General features: G+C 40.2%; 1 protein-coding gene across 14 annotated transcripts in view; it reads right to left on the bottom strand.

Moving 5' to 3' along the window:
- Window positions 1–23,063, bottom strand: part of MAGI2 (membrane associated guanylate kinase, WW and PDZ domain containing 2) — a 526,993-nt gene that overhangs the window by 125,123 nt on the left and 378,807 nt on the right. For all 14 annotated transcript variants that reach the window (XM_070755140.1, XM_070755141.1, XM_070755143.1 and 11 more), the window contains one exon: window positions 4,292–4,349. In XM_070755140.1, the coding sequence (XP_070611241.1) occupies window positions 4,292–4,349 (58 nt within the window). The remainder of the gene's footprint in view (window positions 1–4,291; window positions 4,350–23,063) is intronic.

Genomic DNA, 23,063 nt, shown 5'->3' with positions numbered 1-23,063 from the left:
GCAAAGAAGGAAGGAAGAAAGGGTGGAAGGAAGGAAGAAAGGAGACAAAGAAGGAATGATGGATGGAAGAAATGAGAGAAAGAAGGAAAGAAGGGTGGGAGGAAGGAGGCAAAGAAGAAGAAAGGAAGGATGGAAGGAAGAAAGGAGACAAAGAAGGTAGGAAGAAGGAAAGAAGGAGACAAAGAAGGATGGATATAAGGAAGGAAGAAAGTAGACAAAGAAGGAAGGAAGGATGGATGGATGGAAGGAAGGAAGGAGACAAATAAGGAAGGAATGGTGGATGGAAGAAATGAGACAAAAGGAAAGAAAGGTGGGAGGAAGGAGGCAAAGAAGGAAGAAAGGAAGGATGGAAGGAAGGAAGAAGACAAAGAAGGTAGGAAGAAGGAAAGAAGGAGACAAAGAAGGATGGATAGAAGAAAGGAAGAAAGTAGACAAAGAAGGAAGGAAGGATGGATGGATGGAAGGAAGGAAGGAGACAAAGAAGTAGGAAGAAGGAAAGAAGGAAAGAAGACGACTCTCCTCCCCTTTTTCCTTTCCTTTCCTTTCCCCTCCTCCTCCTCTTCCTTTCCTTTCCTTTCTTCTTCTCTCCTCCCCTTTTTCCTTTCCTTTCCTTTCCCCTCCTCCTCTTCCCTTCCCTCCTCTTCCTTTCCTTTCCTTTCTTCTCCCCTCCCCTTTTTCCTTTCCTTTCTTCTCCTCCCCTCCCCTTTTTCCTTTCCTTTCCCATATTCTATTCCATTCTACTCCTTCCCCCTTCCCCCTTTCCTTCCCCTCCCCTCCCCTCCTCTCCACTGCATTCCATTCCATTCCACATTGTCTGCAGAAAGAGAAATAAATAGGTTTGCCGTTCTAGAGGGTATTCCTCTAACCTTTGATTTTGTTGTCCATTTTTAGAACATAAAATAACATGATAATATGAGCTGCCCCATTTTCCTTCTCAAACTCCCTATTTTGAGTCTTAACACCGCATGATAAAAGCAACCATGCCAGGCTTCTCCAGAGACTAATGATTACTTCTTACATGTATATAATGGGATTTGTAAAACAGGTTTAATTTCACGAAAGAGGTCATCTTAACCCAGGGTCACATTAGCAATTCCCACCCCTGGCTCCTTTTCACTTATTTCATTTTCGCGCATTTTATTTTCTGCTCCACTTATCAGGAGAAGCTGTCTGGTGGCCTAAATCAGTGGCGCAGTTACATTTTTGGAAAGAGAACAAAAGGCAAGCATTTTCAAGATTTGCATTAAAAAAAAAACCATGTTATTTTGCAAAGGAGCTTCAGAGACGCAGCGTTGGTTGAAAAGAGCCCTATGACTAACTTAAAGGCTCTTTGAATTTTTTAAAAAGTCATTAGTAAACTAGCCCAAATCTAATATGAAAATAATACAATACCAAGAACACTTATAGTAAACTAGCAAGAGGCTGTAAGATAAGACAATCAACAGAAAAGTTGACATTTAAGTAAACTATATTAACATAGCACTCTGTGTGTGTGTGTATATATATAATAATATTGAATAAATGTTAAATAAACAGTGAAAGGAAGAGAGACAGGAAAAAGGAAAGAAAAAGAAAAGAGAAAAAAGAAAATATACATACATACATACATACATACATACATACATACAGCCCTTCATGGCACCGGACCAGATTATCTCAGGGACCGCCTTCTGCTGCACGAATCCCAGCGACCAGTTAGGTCCCACAGAGTGGGCCTTCTCCGGGTCCCGTCAACTAAACAATGCCGCTTGGCGGGACCCAGGGGAAGAGCCTTCTCTGTGGCGGCCCCGGCCCTCTGGAACCAACTCCCCCCCAGAGATTAGAATTGCCCCCACTCTCCTTGCCTTTCGTAAGCTACTTAAAACCCACCTCTGCCGCCAGGCATGGGGGAATTAAGATACTCTTTCCCCCTAGGCCTTTACAATTCTATGCATGGTATGTCTGCATGTATGTTTGGTTTTTATATTAATGGGTTTTTAATTGTTTTTAGTATTGGATTATTATTGCACGCTGTCTTATTATTGCTGTTAGCTGCCCCGAGTCTCCGGAGAGGGGCGGCATACAAATCCAATAAATAATAATAATAATAATAATAACATATATATATAGAAGGAAGGCAGCTTAGGTCTCACAGTGTTCGCCTTAGAACAAGGACAGAAACAGCAGCCTGAAGATGACGAGTGGGACCTCATCGAAACGTCGCCAGAAATTTCCAAATCCTACACGGGAAGAAACCCGAATATACCAAAACCGTCATACCTGTACCCGTGAAAATCTACGAAAATATATATATATATATATACACACACACACATACATACATACATACATACATTATGTATATATGTATGTATGTATGTATGTATATTTTCTTTTTTTCTCTTTCTTTTTCTTTCCTTTTTCCTGTCTCTCTTCCTTTCACTGTTTATTCAATATTTATTCAATATTATAATATTGAATAAATAGTATAATATTATAATGCACTATGAAAGCATTATATATTTGTATTTCTCCTTTATGAACCCCCTCCCCATTTATTTTCAGTAAAAATTATATATATATATATAAGGTCTTGGCATATTTGGGTTTCTTCCATGTAAGTTTAAAAAAACCCGAAGAAACCTGAATATGCCTGTACCCGTGAAAAATCTATGAAAACACATACATATGTATATGCATATGTGTATATATATATAAAATTAACTGCCTTGGAAATGGCCCTGGGTTGGGCCGAGAGGCAAAAAAGGAGCTGTGATGTTCCTTCAATACACCAGGGTGATTCGACACAAAAATATGTAACCCTTCCCTGGTGCAGAGCTGAAGGGATTGGATACTGTAGCCTAGAGGTTAATTCTCTGCCTTACAAGGCAAAGGTTGCAGGTTCAAGTCCCAGTGAGGGTATGGCTAGCTGATGAGGCCAAAATAAGGCCGAAATAGATCTATCCTAGTCTCCCTTAATTTTTAAATTCAGCAAAAAACAAAACAACATATGTATATATATATGTGTGTGTGTGTGTGTGTGTGTGCGTGCGTGTGTTTTCATAGATTTTCATGGGTATAGGTATGAAGGTCTTGGCCTATTCAGGGTTCTTCCCATGTAAGTTTCAGAGATTCCTGGCACTGTTTCAATGAGGTCCCACACGTCATCTTCAGGCTGGTGCTTTTGGCTTTCTGCTAGAGCAAGCAAAGCGTGGTTTGAGCTGCCTTCCCTCTATAAATGGTGGGTGGGTGTGGAGTGCTGGCTCAGCTGCTACAAGCTGTATTGAAATCTCTTGGTTAGTTGGTGGGGTAACACCTTGAGTAATTGATGCAATCGATGTATGCTGATTAGATGATGTTTGAGGATTAGGGGTGATAATCCTGAGTAGTTGGAGTCTGCAGACTAGTCAGCTGTTTTGTATGTGTATCTGTGGTGTGACATCCTGGGTTTTGGTTTGGCTGCGAACTTGTGGTCTGGTCATCTGGAAGCTAGCCCTCATCAACAAACGTATCCCGGCCACAAAAACTGAAACCAGACCCAAAACAATGCAGGACACCACTACCAATCACCTTCACCAGATCCAAACCCACACCTACCCTACAGACCAAATACAACCACCACCCAGAAACCAAACCACAGAAACATCTCTAACTGCTGCACCCCCTTCCAAAATGCACACAAAGCAAACTGACATACACCATAAACACATGACCAGGGGAAGCCGGTCTTGGGAGGGGCGGATCAGGCACCACCGGTTGCAGCCGTTGGGCGGGGAGAAATAGCATCGGGCTCCACTCCCGGGGTAGGAGAGGTGAGGAGCAGTGGCAGCTGAGACTCTTGGAAGGGGGTGGGAGGGAAGAGAATCGTTTTGTAGCCATGTATGTGTGTGGATGTGAGTTAGTGAGTGAGTGAGAGAGAGAGAAAGAGAGAGAGAGAGAGAGAGAGAGAGAGAGAGAAAATCGGGACATTTTTGAAACACCGCAGGACGCGAGACAAATTATTAAAAAGCGAGACTGTCCCACCAAAACCGGAACATCTGGTCACCTTAAAGAAGGCCCAACTGAAGGAAAAAAGTAATACAATATAATCCTCAACCTACAACCACAATAGAAATTTGAGGCTCCATTGGGGTCGTAAGTTGAGGATTATGTTGTATTTCTTTTTCCCTTCAGTTGGGCCTCCTATTTCCTGTCCCATCTTAAAAGTTTCCAGCAACAAGAAAAACCACCATGGACCGGAAGTGCCACATGGGACCTGAACCACAGTCGATACAGGATGAGCAAGCAATTAACAATGGTTTGAAAAACTTACTCCACGTAATAAGTGCCATAGATGGGGTCATCAATTTTCTCCCAGCCGTAGGGTAATTCTGGAAAGAAAAAGAAACAAAGAAAGAAAGAGGGAGGCTTGTTAAGACATGTAGCAAAGGACGTCATGATTTCTTTAAAAAATTGGGGAAAAAAAAGTCAAGAGGAGAGAGAAACATTAAACCAGGTGGGGGTTGCTGCTCCTGCTGTTATTGGTGCGTTGTGCTCCACGTCCGAGCGAGATTTTGCTTCTGCGCATGCAGGGGAGAAGCATGCAATTTCAGTGAATTTTTTGCAATTAATTCCTCTATTCCATTCCATTCCATTCTATTCTATTTTCTATTCTATTCTATTTTCTATTCTCTATTCTATTCTATTCTCTATTCTATTCTATTTTCTATTCTATTCTATTTTCTATTCTATTCTATTTTCTATTCTATTCTATTCTCCATTCTATTCTATTCTCTATTCTATTCTATTTTCTATTCTATTCTCTATTCTATTCTCTATTCTATTCTCTATTCTATTCTATTTTCTATTCTATTCTATTTTCTATTCTATTTTCTATTCTATTCTATTCTCCATTCTATTCTATTCTCTATTCTATTCTATTTTCTATTCTATTCTCTATTCTATTCTCTATTCTATTCTCTATTCTATTCTATTTTCTATTCTATTCTATTTTCTATTCTATTTTCTATTCTATTCTCTATTCTATTCTATTCTATTCTCTATTCTATTCTATTTTCTATTCTATTCTATTTTCTATTCTCCATTCTATTCTATTCTCTATTCTATTCTCTATTCTATTCTATTTTCTATTCTATTCTATTTTCTATTCTCTATTCTATTCTGTTCTCTATTCTATTCTATTTTCTATTCTATTCTATTTTCTATTCTATTCTATTTTCTATTCTATTCTATTTTCTATTCTATTCTATTCTATTTTCTATTCTATTCTATTCTATTTTCTATTCTATTCTATTCTCCATTCTATTCTATTCTCTATTCTATTCTATTTTCTATTCTATTCTCTATTCTATTCTCCATTCTATTCTATTCTCTATTCTATTCTATTTTTATTCTATTTTCTATTCTATTCTCTATTCTATTCTATTTTCTATTCTATTCTATTCTATTCTATTTTCTATTCTATTCTATTCTATTTTCTATTCTATTCTATTTTCTATTCTATTCTATTTTCTATTCTATTCTATTCTATTTTCTATTCTATTCTATTCTCCATTCTATTCTATTCTCTATTCTATTCTATTTTCTATTCTATTCTCTATTCTATTCTATTTTCTATTCTGTTCTATTCTATTCTATTTTCTATTCTCTATTCTATTCTATTCTCTATTCTATTCCATTCTCTATTCTATTCTATTTTCTATTCTATTCTATTCTCTATTCCATTTTATTCTATTTTCTATTCTGGTCTATTCTGTTCTGTTCTATTCTATTCTATTCTGTATTCTATTCTATTTTCTTCTATTTTCTATTCTATTCTGTTCTGTTCTATTTTCTATTCTATTCTATTCCATCCCATCCCATTCCACTCTATTCTCTTTCCTCTGCTCCCCCCCCTTTAATGACACCAAGTGGACCATCCTCAACAGATACTCCTTTATTTCACAGCATTATGATTAATTTCCCATTGCAAGGCAAACATAGCTCAAGCATCAGGGATGCTGGCTTCTCCATGAAGAAACTCAATATCGAAATACCAATTTAATATTTCAGCTTTAATGCAATAGTTGTACCTGAGTTTTACTGGGCCCCACAACTAAACATTGCATTCCGGCTAGATTTGATTAAAGGAATATTACTACAGTGGTACCTCGAGATACGAGTTTAATTCGTTCCGGACCTGGGCTCTTAAGTCGAGCAGCTCTTATCTCGAACGACTTTTCCCCATAGGAATTAATGTAAATAATTTTAATTGGTTCCAGCCCTCAAAAAACTCACAAAGTTAGTCTAAATTATGCAGAAAGACATGTTTTTAATGAAGAAATGTACATGTACATATAAATGAATAATGAAGTTTCTTTCACTTAACTTGTAAACTTTCTTAAACTTTTAAATTTACATATGTTCAACTTCTCTGCCACCCAATCCTGTAGGACAGAGGTCCCCAACCCTTTTTGCACCAGGGACCGGCTTTAAGCGATCAAGAGAGGAATGGGTGAATGAATGGACGGAGGGTGGGAAGGAAGGAAGGAAAGAGGGAAGGGACAGGAACAGAGGAAGGAAGCAAGGAAACTTATGAAAGGGGAGAGTAAGAGAGGAATGAGTGAAGGGAGGGAGGGAGGGAAGAAGGTGGGAAGGAGAAAGAAAAGAAGAAATAGAGGAAGGGAAGGTAAAAGAGAGAAAGAAAAAGAGCAAGAAAGAAAGCTGCAAGCACCCCCCCCCCGAGCCCCCCAGGCCGGCTGCAACCTTTTAAAACACGCGCGCCGCTTCGCAGCTGTCTCCTGAAGCCAAACGCGGAAGTTAGCGTTTGGCTTCAGGAGACAGCTCCTTGGCGCTTGTATCTCGAATTTGGGCTTGTAAGTAGAACAAAAATATCTCTCCCCTCCCAGCTCTTATCTCGAGTTGCTCTTAAGTAGAGCAGCTCTTATGTCGGGGTTCCACTGTACTGGTTTCACATTACTTCCCCCCCCCCCAAAATTGTATTCCAACCTGGGTTAAATAAAATCCAAAAAGCATTTACTCAGCTGGAAATGTTTACTTAAATCCTTTGCTGCAGCTCCTTCATAAAATATTGAACTGAGTATTTGCGTCTTGCAGGATTGAAAATAAGTCCTTACAGCTTCCTGCCGAAACTGGAAATTACCAGAATGTTGGTCTGGATGCAGAGTTAATTAAATAGAAACCTATTTTACACAACAGGCCTTCTTTCTTCCTTGGCATCCCTGCAAAATGAATTTTAACCATTATAGTAGGTGGGGGGCAGAGAGCAATACCAGGGGAGACATGATAGCAGCCTTCCAATATCTCTGGGGTTGCCCCAAAGAAGAGAGAGTCAAGCTATTCTCCAAAGCTCCTGAGTACCTCCGGAACCGCCTGCTACTGCACGAATCCCAGTGGCCGATAAGGTCCCACAGAGATGGCCTTCTCCGGGTCCCGTCGACTAAACAATGTCGTCTGGCGGGTCCCAGGGGAAGAGCCTTCTCTGTGGCAGCCCCGGCCCTCTGGAATCAACTCCCCCCGGAGATTAGAACTGCTCCCACCCTCCTTGTCTTCCGTAAACTACTTAAGACCCACCTATACCGCCAGGCATGGGGGATTTGAGACACTTTCCCTCAGGCTTATTATAATTTATGTTTGGTATGTATGTGCTGTTTGGTTTTTAATCATGATAGGGTTTTTAGGGGTTTTTTTTAATATTAGATTTGTGCCAGTATAATATTGTTTTTATTGTTGTTGTGAGCCGCCCCGAGTCTTCAGAGAGGGGCGGCATACAAATGTAATAAATAAATAAATAAATAAATAAATAAATAAATAAATAAATAAATAAATAAATAAATAAATAAATAAATAAATAAATAAATAAATAAATAAATAAATAAATAAATAAATAAATAAATAAATAAATAAATAAATAAAGAAAGAAAGAAAGAAAGAAAGAAAGAAAGAAAGAAATAAATAAATAAAGAAAGAAAGAAAGAAAGAAAGAAAGAAAGAAAGAAAGAAAGAAGCCATGGGTGGAAACTAAACAAGGAGAGAAGCAACATAGAACTAAGGAGAAATTTCCTGATTATTAGACCAATTAAGGTCTCTGCCATGCACGTCCCAGAGTGTTTGTGCTTCTGCTCATACGCAGGAACAAAATCTCATGAGGAGACACGTGAGTGCGTGAGATTTCGGCATTGTTTTTTGCTTCTGCGCATATGCAGAAGCAAAAATTGCCAATATCTCTCTCACGCGCACATCCCTTCTTAAGATTTTGTTTCCTGTGCAAAACACACTGGGACACACACATGCGCAGCTCCTCATCTTTTACTACCACTGCAGCGTCCTTATCAGTACAGTGGTACCTCTACTTACGAACTTAATTCGTTCCGTGACCAGGTTCTTAAGTAGAAAAGTTTGTAAAAAGAAGCAATTTTTCCCATAGGAATCAATGTAAAAGCAAATAATGCGTGCGATTGGGGAAACCACAGGGAGGGTGGAGGCCCTGTTTCCTCCCAGGAGATTCCTAGAGAGGCCTCACGGAGGCTTCTCCCCACCTTTTCAGGCCCTGTTTCCTCCCAGGAGATTCCTAGAGAGGCCCCATGGAGGTTTCTCCCCGCCTTTTCTGGCTCTGTTTCCTCCCAGGAGATTCCTAGAGAGGCCCCACGGAAGCTTCTCCCTGCCTTTTCTGGCTCTGTTTCCTCCCAGGAGATTCCTAGAGAGGCCTCACGGAGGCTTCTCCCTGCCTTTTCTGGCCCTGTTTCCTCCCAAGAGATTCCTAGAGAGGCCCCACGGAAGCTTCTCCCTGCCTTTTCTGGCCCTGTTTCCTCCCAAGAGATTCCTAGAGAGGTCCCACAGAGGCTTCTCCCCGCCTTTTCCGGTTACAGTTTCAGAGGCTCGGGTTTGTAAGTGAAAAAAGAGGCAAAAAAATCTTGTACTCCCAGTTCTCATCTAGAAAAGTTCATTCAACCTCATTTACTGCGATAAGAAAAACATACCCAGAGCCCAGAAGGGAACAAAAGAAAAAAAAATCAATATTTTTCAACCAGTTCTGTATACCTGACCGAATTTTTTCCTACCGGTTCTGCGTACCTGACCATACCCGTAACATTCACTCTATCTAACATTCCCACTGGCACATTTATGAGCCCCAACCCTGTTTAGATTTGCCAAACTCTTGGCTAGATGTAGCCACAAAGCTGAGCCATTCCAGCTTGAAATGAAGCATGGATAATGGTTAAGTCTGCCCTGTGTAGATTCCCAATGGCTTTTAGGCCTCCGTAAACAAGATCTAAGTATTGCCCACAAGATCATATGCTGCAATGTCCTGCCTGTCGGTGACTACTTCAGCTTCAACCACAACAACACAAGAGCACACAAGAGATTTAAACTTAATATTAACCGCTCCAAAGTTGACTGTAAAAAATATGACTTCCGTAACCGAGTTGTCGAAGCGTGGAACTCATTACCGGACTCCATAGTGTCATCCCCAAACCCCCAACACTTTACCCTAAGATTATCCACGGTTGACGTATCCAGATTCCTAAGAGGTCAGTAAGGGGTGAGTACAAGTGCACTAGAGTGCCTTCCGTCCCCTGTCCTATCGCTCTCCTATATCTCCTATACCTTTCTTCTATTCCTATATCTCTTCTTCTCTTCTTTCATTGATATGTTCTATTCCTATACTTTCTTTTCTATTATTTCTTAGATATATTTTACTATGAGTATCTCCTCTATAATCTTCATCATGTATTTTACTATGTGTATATAGATATATACCCACTAAAACCCTCATTGTGTATTGGACAAAATAAATAAATAAATAAATAAATTCACTCCATCTAACATTCTTCCAGCAGACGTGGTCGATAAATCCACAGTAACTGAATGTAAACATGCCTGGGATATACATAGACCCATCCTAAGATAAAATACAGAAAATAGTATAAGGGCAGACTGGATAGACCATGAGGTCTTTTTCTGCCGTCAGTCTTCTATGTTTCTATGTTTCTATTCTCACTGACACATTTATGAGGCCCAACCCTGTTTAGATTTGCCAAGAGCTTGGCTAGATGTAGCCAACAAAGCTGAGCCATTCCAGCTTGAAATGAAGCATGGATAATGGTTAAGTCTGCCCTGTGTAGATTCCCAATGGCTTTCAGGCCTCCATAAACATTGCTTCCTTTTAACAAAGCCAACTTCTCTTCATGAAACGCTTCCCCATGGAAACCTTCTCCCTCTACGGATTCCTTTCGCGAGGGCTGTGAAACAGGACTGATCCAGGGCTTTGTTTCCGCCGCGCATTATGCAAATGGTTGCCATCTTACGACAACCGTTCCTTTCTTCGCCTCAGCCCCCTGCCGCTGCCTTTATGGAGGCGCTTTCCCGAGTCATCTGAAGTTCAGAAATTGGGTTCGGCGATTTGCCGGCATTCGGACGACAAAGAAACAGGCCTTCCGTTGGGTGATTTCGTTCGTCAGATTGGGATGGTGAATACCGTCTGCCGAACTCAACGTCCTCTTGGTGGCTTTTCTTTTCTGCAGTGTCACCAGAAATGGAAGGCATCGAAGCAAAAGATATATCATGTAACGCTCTCTACATGGGGCTACCTTTGAAAAGTGTTCGGAAACTTCAGATCGTGCAGAATGCAGCTGCGAGAGCAATCATGGGCTTTTCCAAATATGCCCATGTTACACCAACACTCCGCAGTCTGCATTGGTTGCCGATCAATTTCCGGTCACAATTCAAAATGTTGGTTATGACCTATAAAGCCCTTCATGGCACCGGACCAGATTATCTCAGGGACCGCCTTCTGCTGCACAAATCCCTGCGACCAGTTAGGTCCCACAGAGTGGGCCTTCTCCGGGTCCCGTCAACCAAACAATGTCATTTGGTAGGACCCAGGGGAAGAGCCTTCTCTGTGGCGGCCCCGGCCCTCTGGAACCAACTCCCCCCAGAGATTAGAATTGCCGCCACTCTCCTTGCCTTTCGTAAGCTCCTTAAAACCCACCTCTGCCTTCAGGCATGGGGGAATTGAGATACTCTTTTCCCCTAGGCCTTTACAATTTTATGCATGGGATGTCTGTATGTATGTTTGGTTTTTATGTTAATGGGTTTTTAACTGTTTTTAGTATTGGATTATTGTCATATACTGTTTTATTACTGTTGTTAGCCGCCCCGAGTCTGCGGAGAGGGGCGGCATACAAATCCAATAAACAAACAAACAAACAAATAAATAAACAAACAAGCAAACAAACAAATAAATAAATCTGATTTTTCCCCTACATACTGTTGCTCTCATTAGATCAGTCTGATATAATCTCTATATAGCTAAATGTTATATCCTCCTCAAAATTAGGCAGATTTGATGGCCCATTGACAATCCACCGTTAACAGATTAATAGCATATGTAATATATTAGCATGTCTCTTTTTTAAAAAAAAATTTAATGCTTCTTATTTGCACTGTTGATCTTTGACCGTAATTTTAAAAAAAATATGATTATGACTTCTTCATCTTACAGTTTATTAGAGTTGGAAGGGACGTTGTAGGGTCATCTAGCACGACCCGATGTTGTGTATTAACATGCGGGTTTTAAGTTAAGGTATACATGTATGATAGAAAAAAACACGCAAAAATACTCTGATTTGCCTAGTAGTCAACTGTTGTACCGAATTCAGTGACGTTCGCTAAAAACAGTCTCTAAAATTGAAACTCTTCCATCACCATAAAGTGGCATTTGTTTTCTTGATAGAATTTGACTTTCAACAAGGATTTCTTGGGCTAAACCGTGGGCCAATAAACAGAAGCTAATTTAGAGATTACCTCAGAAAGTCCCCCCCCCCCCCAAGTTTCTTCCTGAAGCTTCTCTTTAGACTCGGGCTAATTTGCATTTAGCAGTGACATCCGCTAAAAAAGTTCTCTAAAATTGAAACTTTTCCATCACCATAAAGTGGCATTTGTTTCCTCGATAGAATTTGACTCTCGACAAGGATTTCTTGGGCTAAACCGTGGCCTGATAAACAGAAGCTAATTTAGAGATTACCTCAGAAAGTCCCCCCCCCCAAGTTTTTCCTGAAGCTTCTCTTTTGACTCAAACTAATTTGTCATGTAGATAATTTGTCATGTAACAGTGATGTCCACTAAAAATGTTCTCTAAAATTGAAACTTTTCCATCACCATAAAGTGGCATTTGTTTTCTTGATAGAATTTGACTTTTGACAAGGATTTCTTGGGCTAAACCATGGGCCAATAAACAGAAGCTAATTTAGAGATTACCTCAGAAAGTCCCCCCCCCCCAAGTTTCTTCCTGAAGCTTCTCTTTAGACTCGGGCTAATTTGTCATGCAGCTAATTTATCATGTAGCACTGACATCCGCTAAAAATGTTCTCTAAGATTGAAACTCTTCCATCACCATAAAGTGGCATTTGTTTCCTCGAATAATTTGACTTTTGACAAGGATTTCTTGGGCTAAGCTGTGGCCCGATAAACAGAAGCTAATTTAGAAATTACCTCAGTTCTCTCTCCCCCCCCCCATTTCTTCCTGAATCTTCTCTTTAGCCTCGGGCTAATTTGTCATGTAGCAGTGACGTCCGCTAAAAATGTTCTCTAAAATTGAAACTCTTCCTTCGAATAATTTGACTTTTGACAAGGATTTCTTGGGCTAAACCATGGCCTGATAAACAGAAGCTAATTTAGAAATTACCTCAGAAAGTCCCGCCCTCCCAAGTTTCTGCCTGAAGCTCCTCTTTAGCCTCGGGCTAATTTGTCATGTGGCTATCATAAATAGGAAAGAACTGAGGAGTGAGGCGAATATCTCTCAAGTGTTTCCATTTAAAGTGGCCAAGGTTCACTAAGTCTTGGCTGAACAAAGAGTTTAACGCCCTCCTGTGCCTGTCTGTTGCTGAAGAAGATCGATAAAGGGAGGCCTACTTTCTTTTTCCAGATGAGCTTGTCTGCATTATTGATCTTCTGCTTGAAAGATCCCCGTTAAGCTTCTCAGGAACTACAAAACAGACCATTTACAAAACACCACAATAAAGTAAACCCCCTTTCAACCGTGAATCACACATAGCATGGGGCTGCCGAACGGTTTGGCAAAGAATGTGTGCCTTGCACTCCAAAACGTTTACACGAGGTAGCGGAATGGAGCTCCAAATGAAGACCTCAGAATAGACCGAGGAACAGAAATATGGACATAGCAGATTCTCACAGGTTCAAACATAGGGCAACCTTTAGTTTTGGAACAAACTTTCTGCTCTCAGGGGATAGGTGATGCTTCAAGCAATAAAAAACACTGAGAATTTGATTTTCTTTCAACTTCCAGATTGAGCTCTATAGACTAGACTAGACCAGACCAGAACAGACCAGACTAGAAAAGAAAATATAGAATAGACTAGGCTAGGCTAGGCTAGGCTAGACTAGACTAGACTAGACTAGACTAGACTAGACTAGACTAGAATAGAATAGAATAGACTAGACTAGAATAGACTAGAATAGAATAGACCAGACTCGACTAGACTAGACTAGAATAGAATAGACTAGACTAGACAAGACTAGGACTAGACTAAACTAGACTACACTAGACTAGAATAGACTAGAATAGACTAGACAAGACTAGACTAGACTAGACTAGACAAAAATAGAATAGACCAGACCCGACTAGACTAGACTAGAATAGAATAGAATAGACAAGACAAGACTAGACTAGGACTAGACTAGGACTAGAATAGACTAGAATAGACTAGACTAGAATAGAATAGACCAGACCCGACTAGACTAGACTAGAATATAATAGATTAGACAAGACTAGACTAGGACTAGACTAGACTAGAATAGAATAGACTAGAATAGAATAGACCAGACCCAACTAGACTAGAATAGACTAGACAAGACTAGACTAGACTAGGACTAGACTAGACTAGACTAGAATAGACAAGACTAGAATAGAATAGACTAGACTAGACAAGACAAGACTAGACTAGGACTAGACTAGAATAGACAAGACTAGACTAGACTAGACTAGACTAGACTAGACTAGACTAGAATAGACTAGAATAGACTAGAATAGACTACACTAGAATAGAACAGAACAGAACAGGTAATGGAATGGAACAGAATGGAATGGAGCAGAATAGAACAGAACAAGAACAAGTGTAGTGTAGAGTGAGTAGAGTAAAGTAGAATAGAACAGAACAGAACAAGAGTAGAGTAGAACAGAACAGAACAGAACAGGGAATGGAATGGAACAGAACAGAATTAAAGTAGAGTAGAGTAGAGTAGAATACAACAGAACAGAACAGAACAACAGAATAGAACAGAATATAGAACGAATAGAGAATAGAGTAGAATAGAACAGAATAGTGATTGGACAATGTGATTGGACGCATAAGCAATTTGTCTCGGCTGCATAAGCTCTCAGTGTGCAGACCTACAACAACTCCAGAGTGATTAGTCATAGTTCATCAACTTGTCAAAATTTTCAGCTTTCAATTTCCAAACATTAGGGGTGCTGAAGCATTTGTGACCTTGGAGAAATGGTAAAGATATTTTGGTTACTTGTAATATAACGTAGATGTGCTTGGTAAGTAACATTCAGTTTCGTTTCATGAAATCATAGTTATTTATGTTAGATCATAGTTAATTCAGTCCTAGTTAATGAAAAAAGCCTATAAAGACTAAAGGGGGGAAGAAAATTATGCGGCATCATAATATATAAGGTAAGAGATAAATAAACCCAGACAGCTGAAATAAATCGCCAAAGACACTGTGTGTAATCTTTTTTGCTCATTTTCACCCTCCGCGAAGAAGGAATTTTTCTCCCTTTCCTTTCTCCAACAGTAGCAGTGATTATAATGCATTTTATTTTATTTTATTGTCACATTGGGTCCGGTCCAAGAAAACTTATAAAGGTAAATCCTTGACTTACGACAGTTCATTTAGTGACTGTACAAAATTACCACGGCGCTTGAAAAAGTGACTTGTGACCATTTTTCACACACTTTAATGACCTTTGCAATATCCTCCTAGTCTCACCTTGATCAAAATTCAGATGCTTGGCAATTGTTTCATATTTATTATGGTTGCAGCGCTCCCTTTGGTGACTTTCTGACAAGCAAAATCAAGGAGCAAGCTAGACTATACTTTATTTTCTCTTATTTTATGTATGGTTTGTATGAGATGTATAATTGTTTTTATATTAAGGGTTTTAAATTGTTTTCATAATTGGATTTGTACTGTTTTGTTGTTGTGAGCCGCTCCGAGTCTGCGGAGAGGGGAGGTATGCAAATCTAATTAATAATAATAATAATAATAATAATAATAATAATAATAATAATAATAATAATAGACTCGCTGAAGAACTGTGCTACAGAGCCGAGGTGGCGCAGCGGGTAGTACTGCAGGCCACTAAAGCTGACTGCTAGATCTGAAGGTCAGCGGTTCAAATCTCATCACCGGCTCAAGGTTGACTCATCCTTCCATCCTTCCGAGGTGGGTCAAATGAGGACCTGGATTGTGGGGGCAATATGTTGGCTCTGTTAAAAAGTGCTATTGCTAACATGTTGTAAACCACCCTGAGTCTAAGGAGAGGGGCGGCATAAAAAATGGAATGAATGAATGAATGAATGAATGAATGAATGAATGAATAAATAAATAAATACTCTCTTCTCAACTGAAATGATGAGAGGCATACAAATTTAATTAATAATAAATACATAATTAAATGATTCACAAAATGGGGTGAAACTTTCTTAACAAAAAGCAAAATTTTGGGCTTAATTGTGGTCGTAAATTGAAGTTAGTTACTCTTTTTTTTTAAATTAAGAAGTGTTTTCATTTATAATACACTGCTCAAAAATAAAGGGAACACTTAAACAACACAATATAACTCCAAGTAAATCAAAACTTCTGTGAAATCACACTGCCCACTTAGGAAGCAACACTGATTGACAATCAATTTCACCTGCTGTTGTGCACATTCAACTTTGTACAGAACAAAATATTCAATGAGAATATTTCATTCATTCAGATCTAGGATGTGTTATTTGAGTGTTCCCTTTATTTATTTATTTAGAGCAGTATACATTTAAGAAAAATAACATAGCAATACAACACAATACGGATGGATAACAAAAAGAAAAGAAATATACATGAAGATCTATTCAGTATATACATTGATTATATTCCCTTCCTCCTCAATTAGTTTTCCAATATCTGTTTAAATTTGAATTGATTTAGAACTACTCCATCATTCTCTCTAGCCTTTGATATTGGTTTTCCTCTCTATCCAATTATATCATCTATTGCAGGTTTCAAAATAATCTGTGTCTGATTTGTCCTCTAACTCTAAAGTCAATTTGTCCATCTCTGTGCATGTTAGGATTTTAAATAACATTTCTTCTTCTGTAGGGGCATATTTATTTTTCCATTTCTGGGCATATGCTATTCTTGCCGCAGGTAAAAAAAATATAACATTAAGTATACTTTATTTTCTCTTATTTATCGATGGTTATTCCTAACAAAAATAATTCAGGTTTCAGATTGAGTTTCATCTTAATAGGAAAGTGAACACAAGAACAAGGGGACACAATCTGAAGTTAGTTGGGGGAAAGATCAAAAGCAACGTGAGAAAATATTATTTTACTGAAAGAGTAGTAGATCCTTGGAACAAACTTCCAGCAGACGTGGTTGGTAAATCCACAGTAACTGAATTTAAACATGCCTGGGATAAACATATATCCATTGTAAGATAAAATACAGGAAATAGTATAAGGGCAGACTAGATGGACCATGAGGTCTTTTTCTGCTGTCAGTCTTCTATGTTTCTATGTTTCTATCTCTAAAATATCTTCCAGCATTGTCTAATTTTTCCCCAATAATCCCTTGCCTTGTGGCATTCCCACCACATAGGATAATATGTTCTAATAATCTTTTGGCATTTCCAGCATGTTCCTGATATACAGTGATACCTCATCTTACAAACCCCTCGTCATACAAACTTTTTGAGACACAAACCCGGGGTTTAAGATTTTTTTGCCTCTTCTTCCAAACTATTTTCACCTTACAAACCCAAGCCACCGCCACTGGGATGCCTCGCCTCCGGACTTCTGTTGCCAGCGAAGCACCTGTTTTTGCGCTGCTGGGATTCCCCTGAGGCTCCCCTCCATGGGAAACACCACCTCTGGACTTCTGTGTTTTTGCGATGCTGCAGGGGAATCCCAGCAGTGCAAAAAGGGTGCTTCACTGGCAACGGAAGTCTGGAGGTGGGGTTTCCCAGCGAGGGGAGCCTCAATGAAATCGCAGCATCACAAAAACACGCAAGTCCGGAGGTGGGGTTTCGAGGACTTCCATGTTTTTGTGATGCTACAATTTCGCTGAGGTTCCCCTCCCTGGGAAACACCACCTCCTGACTTCCGTTGCCAGCGAAGCACCCATTTTTGTGCTGCTGGGATTCCCCTGCAGCATCACAAAAACACGTAAGTCCGGAGGTGGGGTTTCCCATGGAGGGGAGCCTCAGAGAAATCCCAGCAGCTCAAAAACGGGCGCTTCGGCTGGCAAAAGGGGTGAATTTTGGGCTTGCACGCATTAATCACTTTTCCATTGATTCCTATGGGAAACATTGTTTCGTCTTACAAACCTTTCACCTTACAAACCTCGTCCCGGAACCAATTAAGTTCGTAAGATGAGGTATCACTAATTGTGGTTGTAAATTGAAGTTAGTTAGTTACTCTTTTTTAAAACAAACAATGGATTCGGAGAATTGGTCCTAAAGACGGGCTGAGGTTTTGCAGACTGAGGAATAAATATGTAAATCGATACGTTCAATAGATCCTTTTCTCTCTCTTTTTTCTCTCTCTCCCTCTCTGGCTCTTTCTCTCTCTCTTTTTCTCTCTCCCCTCCTCTCTCCTTACGAAAAGGCTGCAGAGAAGCAACATTGTGGTGGCCTACAAAACTTCTGCTATAGGAAATCAGGAAATGTGTGTATTTGCGCTACGGAAATTAAGGACTTTGAATGAAAGTTTTCACTTCCCGCCAACCAGCCGCCCAGTCCCTATTGTGTGCTGCCAATGTTCCTCCATTGTTTCTCCTCTTTGAACAACAACAAAACAAGCCTCTTACATAAACCCATAAACCCATTTGCATGCATCCGATGTTCGAGCGAAGCACTTAGCGGCACGGTATTAGCCATTAACACTCTCTCGCCGCTGTTTTTTCTTTTTTTAAAAAAAAGCTGTGAAAATAAATGTTATTCAAAATCACTGTGCTAACAAATAAAAGAAGGCCTTTGCTTGATTTTGGATAACATCACAAGTGCTCTTCTGTTAAAGCAGAAACAACAATAACAACAAAAAGCAGGGGTCCCATCTTCCCTTCCCTTGTCCCAGTTTTATCTTAACTCTCCTCCCCCCTTTTTTGCTTTGGTTAAAATTTTGCAATTTTCTGCAAGAGCCGAGGAGGCGCAATCGGTAGAGTGAAGTACTTTACATCTCCACCCCTTGTCCAGTCAGTGAAGCAGCATTGTTTAGTTGACGTGAAGCAGTGGAAGTGATGTGCCGGTGTCTGGAGGCTGTTGGGGCCTGGATGGGTGTCCCACAGAGTGGGCCTTCTCCGGGTCCCGTCAACTAAACAATGTCGGTTGGCGGGCCCCAGGGGAAGAGCCTTCTCTGTGGTGGCACCGGCCCTCTGGAACCAACTCCTCCCGGAGATTAGAACTGCCCCTACTCTTCCTGCCTTCCGTAAACTCCTTAAAACCCACCTTTGCCGTCAGGCATGGGGGAATTGAAACATCTCCCCCTGGGCATGTTTAATTTATATATGGTATGATTGTGTGTGTGTCTGTTAGGACATGGGGTTTTTAAAGCTTTAATATTTTAATTGAGTGGATTATTTATGATTTGTACTATTTGTTGTGAGCCGCCCCGAGTCTTCGGAGAGGGGCGGCATACAAATCCAAATAATAAATAAATAAATAAACTCAACCCAGACAAGATGGAGTGGCTGTGGGTTTTGCCTCCCAAGGACAATTCCATCTGTCCATCCATTGCCCTGGGGGGGGGAATTACTAACCCCCTCAGAGAGGGTCTGCAACTTGGGCGTCCTCCTCGATCCACAGCTCACATTAGAGAAACATCTTTCAGCTGTGGCGAGGGGGGCGTTCGCCTGGTGCACCAGTTGCGGCCCTATTTGGATTGGGAGTCACTGCTCACTGTCACTCATGCCCTCATCACCTCGAGGTTCGACTACTGTAACGCTCTCTACATGGGGCTACCTTTGAAAAGTGTTCGTAAACTTCAGATCGTGCAGAATGCAGCTGCGAGAGCAATCATGGGCTTCCCTAAATATGCCCATGTCACACCAACACTCCGCAGTCTGCATTGGTTGCCGATCAGTTTCCGGTCACAATTCAAAGTGTTGGTCAAGACCTATAAAGCCCTTCATGGCACTGGGCCAGGTTATCTCCGGGACCGCCTTCTGCCGCACGAATCCCAGCGACCAATTAGGTCCCACAGAGTTGGCCTTCTCCGGGTCCCGTCAACTAAACAATGCCGTTTGGCGGGACCCAGGGGAAGAGCCTTCTCTGTGGCGGCCCCGGCCCTCTGGAACCAACTCCCCCCAGAGATTAGAATAGCCCCCACCCTTCTTGCCTTTCGCAAGCTTCTTAAAACCCACCTCTGTTGTCAGGCATGGGGGAACTAAGATATTCTTTCCCCCTAGGCTTCCATAATTTATGTATGGTACGTTCGTATGTATGATTGGTTTTAAAATAAGGGTTTTTAGCTTCTTTAGTATTGGATTGTCGCATGTTGTTTTTACTACTGTTGTTAGCCGCCCCGAGTCTACGGAGAGGGGCGGCACACAAATCCAAGAAAATGAAATGAAATCTCATCGCCAGCTCAAGGTTGACTCAGCCTTCTATCCTTCTGAGGTGGGTCAAATGAGGACCTGGATTGTGGGGGCAATAGGCTGGCTCTGTTAAAAAGTGCTAATGCTGTTGTGTGTACTCCCTTGCACCATTAGGAGTTTTCAGATTGGGATGATGAGTGGGATTTAGAGATCATAAATCTCCCTGCTCTACCAACAGTTAGCAATGTTAGTGAAGACCATGGAGAATATCTCCGGGACCACCTTCTGCCGCATGAATCCCAGCGACCGATTAGGTCCCACAGATTTGGCCTTCTCCGGGTCTCGTCGACTAAACAATGTCATTTGGTGGGTCCCAGGGGAAGGGCCTTCTCTGTGGCAGCCCCGACCCTCTATAACCAGCTCCCCTCTGACATTAGAACTGCCCCCACCCTCCTGGCCTTTCGTAAACTCCTTAAAACCCACCTCTGCCGTCAGGCATGGGGCAACCGAGATAACTTCCCCAGGCCTATATTGTTTATGTTTGGTATGTTGTGTGCATGTTTTTTAAATTATGGGTTTTTAGTTTTATTATTAGATTTGTATTGTACATTGTTTTTTCTATTACTGTTGTGAGCCGCCCCGAGTCTACGGAGAGGGGTGGCATACAAATTTAATAAATAAATAAATAAAATAAAACAACAGCAGCGAGGATAACGATTGCACAATACTGTAAAAATGAAACTATACCTAATGAAGACAATATTGAAAAAATAACTATGTGCAGAAATGGACAGCTTAACTAAGAAAATAAAAAACAAAGAGGAGGAAGAATTTACCAACTGTTGGGATAAATTTGATGAATGGCTAGGAAGAAAGGGTAGAGGGAAAAAAAGAACAAGAGAGTTAATAAGTGATAGGAAATTTGGGGAATAAAAATCAGAGTTTTTGGACATAAAAGGGGAAAAAAAGATAGACATACCTAATTAAGACCATTACCTAGATTTTATGTATATGATGTATGTTCTGTGTAATAGAAAAGAAACACTATTAGAATTGTAGTGAAGGCACGTCACAAAACTGTCCAAATCTTTTTTTCTTTTTTCTTTAGTGTTTTGTTTGTCTGACTTTATGTCTGTGTTTATAAATAAAAATAGAATAGAATAGAATAGAATAGAATTTTTATTGGCCAAGTGTGATTTGTCTTGGTGCATGTGCTCTCAGCGTACATAAAATAAAATATACATTTGTCAAGAATCATATGGTACAACACTTAATGATTGTCATAGGGGTCAAATAAGCAATGAAGAAGCAATATCAATAAAAATCTTAGGATATAAGCAACAAGTTACAGTCATACAGTCAACATGGGAGGAAATGGGTGATAGGAATGATGAGAAAAACTAGTAGAATAGATTTAGTAGAAAGTCTGACAGTGTTGAGGGAATTATTTGTTTAGTAGAGTGATGGCGTTCGGAAAAAAAACTGTTCTTGTCTAGTTATCTTGGTGTGCAGTGCTCTGTAGCGACGTTTTGAGGGTAGGAGTTGAAACAGTTTGTGTCCAGGATGTGAGGGGTCAGTAAATATTTTCCCCGCCCTCTTTTTGACTCATGCAGTATACAGGTCCTCAATGGAAGGCAGGTTGGCAGCAATTCTTTTATAATTAAAACAAAACACCCACCCACACACACAAAATCGAACTCTTCGATGTGGGCAGAATCACCCCTGCAATACTGCATTCTAACCCCTGCACCGCCACGTCTCTGATAGTAAAACAATGACTTGGAAAACAAGAACCGAGGAAGTTGTAAACTAATCTAGGTGGAAAACAGCAGCCAAAAACTCTTGACAAATAGGTCAGTGGGGAAAAGATATACAGCAATTTTCCTTGATAAGTAAGTAAGGCTCGTTGGCTGCTGTCCTGATAGCAGAGCTCACAGCATGGAATGAGGACTCGTTTCTAAGTCAGATGGCACGATGGATGAGAAGTAAATATTTTAATTATTTCTGAATGGCTGCGTGCATTGACAGCGGTAGATGGAATTTTACAAACACTAGAAGATTTGGCTTGAATGTTTCCCGTTTCTTGCCAGATACGGCCTTATCTTGACATCTGCCAAGTTAGCAATGAAAAGAAGTAGAAGAACATGATAAAAATGCTTTGTTTTGAGTCTGGACCAAGTGATAGCTTCAGCCAACAAGAAAACAATTCATTGTTTGGTGTGTGTGTGTGTGTTTTAAATCAAGGCTAGGTCCTGAAAGATTTGCCAGCATTTGATTGTATGTCATCTCATTTTGTCTGGGGCCAACAGAATAAAGTCCATTTTTTCAAGTGATGTGGTCGATGACATTCTTATCCCGTTTTAGTCTGATCTCAAATGCAGCTTCCCAGTGATGGGCTGCCAAAATTTATACTGCTACACTGTGGGCGTGGTTTGTTTTGTGGGTGTGGTTTGCCGGCCATGTGACCAGGTGGGAGTGGCTTGACAATCATGACAACAACAACAACAACAACAATAATAATAATAATAATTAGGACCATGAGGTCTTTTTCTGCCATCAATCTTCTATGTTTCTATGTTTATACTTTTTTTGTTCCATAAAAATTGGAACATATTTTTACAATCCAACCGATCTGTCATTTACAGTGGGGGTGTCCCTCTGACCTTCCTGCCAATCAGCTTCAAGCTCTGTTGGGAGAATTGGTGCTAGACTTATGGTTGGGGGTCACCACAACATGAGGAACTGTATTAAGGGGTCACAGCATTAGAAAGTTTGAGAACCACTGTTCTAGAGTCTCAACATCCGAAACATTTAAATATATTAAAGGGTTAAATAGGGTTCAGGAAGGAAGTGTTTTTAATAGGAAAGTGAACACAAGAACAAGGGGGCACAATCTGAAATTAGTTGGGGAAAAGATCAGAAGCAACGTGAGAAAATATTATTTGACTGAAAGAGTAGTAGATGTTCGGAACAAACTTCCAGCAAATGTGGTCGGTAAATCAACAGTAACTTAATTTAAACATGCCTAGGATAAACATATATCCATTCTAGGATAAAATACAGGAAATAGTATAAGGGCAGACTAGATGGACCAGGAGGTCTTTTTCTGCCGTCAATCTTCCATGTTTCTATGTTTATACTTTGGTAACCAAAACTGCACACAGTATTCTAGGTTTGATCTTACTAAGGCTTTATAAAGTGGTATTAGTACCTTCCTTGAACTTGATTGTACCCCTCTGTTAATTGCAGGGTTTCCTGCT

The sequence above is a fragment of the Erythrolamprus reginae genome, chromosome 6, assembly GCF_031021105.1.
Source record: "Erythrolamprus reginae isolate rEryReg1 chromosome 6, rEryReg1.hap1, whole genome shotgun sequence".
In the NCBI taxonomy this organism is placed as follows: domain Eukaryota; kingdom Metazoa; phylum Chordata; class Lepidosauria; order Squamata; family Dipsadidae; genus Erythrolamprus; species Erythrolamprus reginae.
This window is presented reverse-complemented; position numbering and strand designations above follow the sequence as displayed.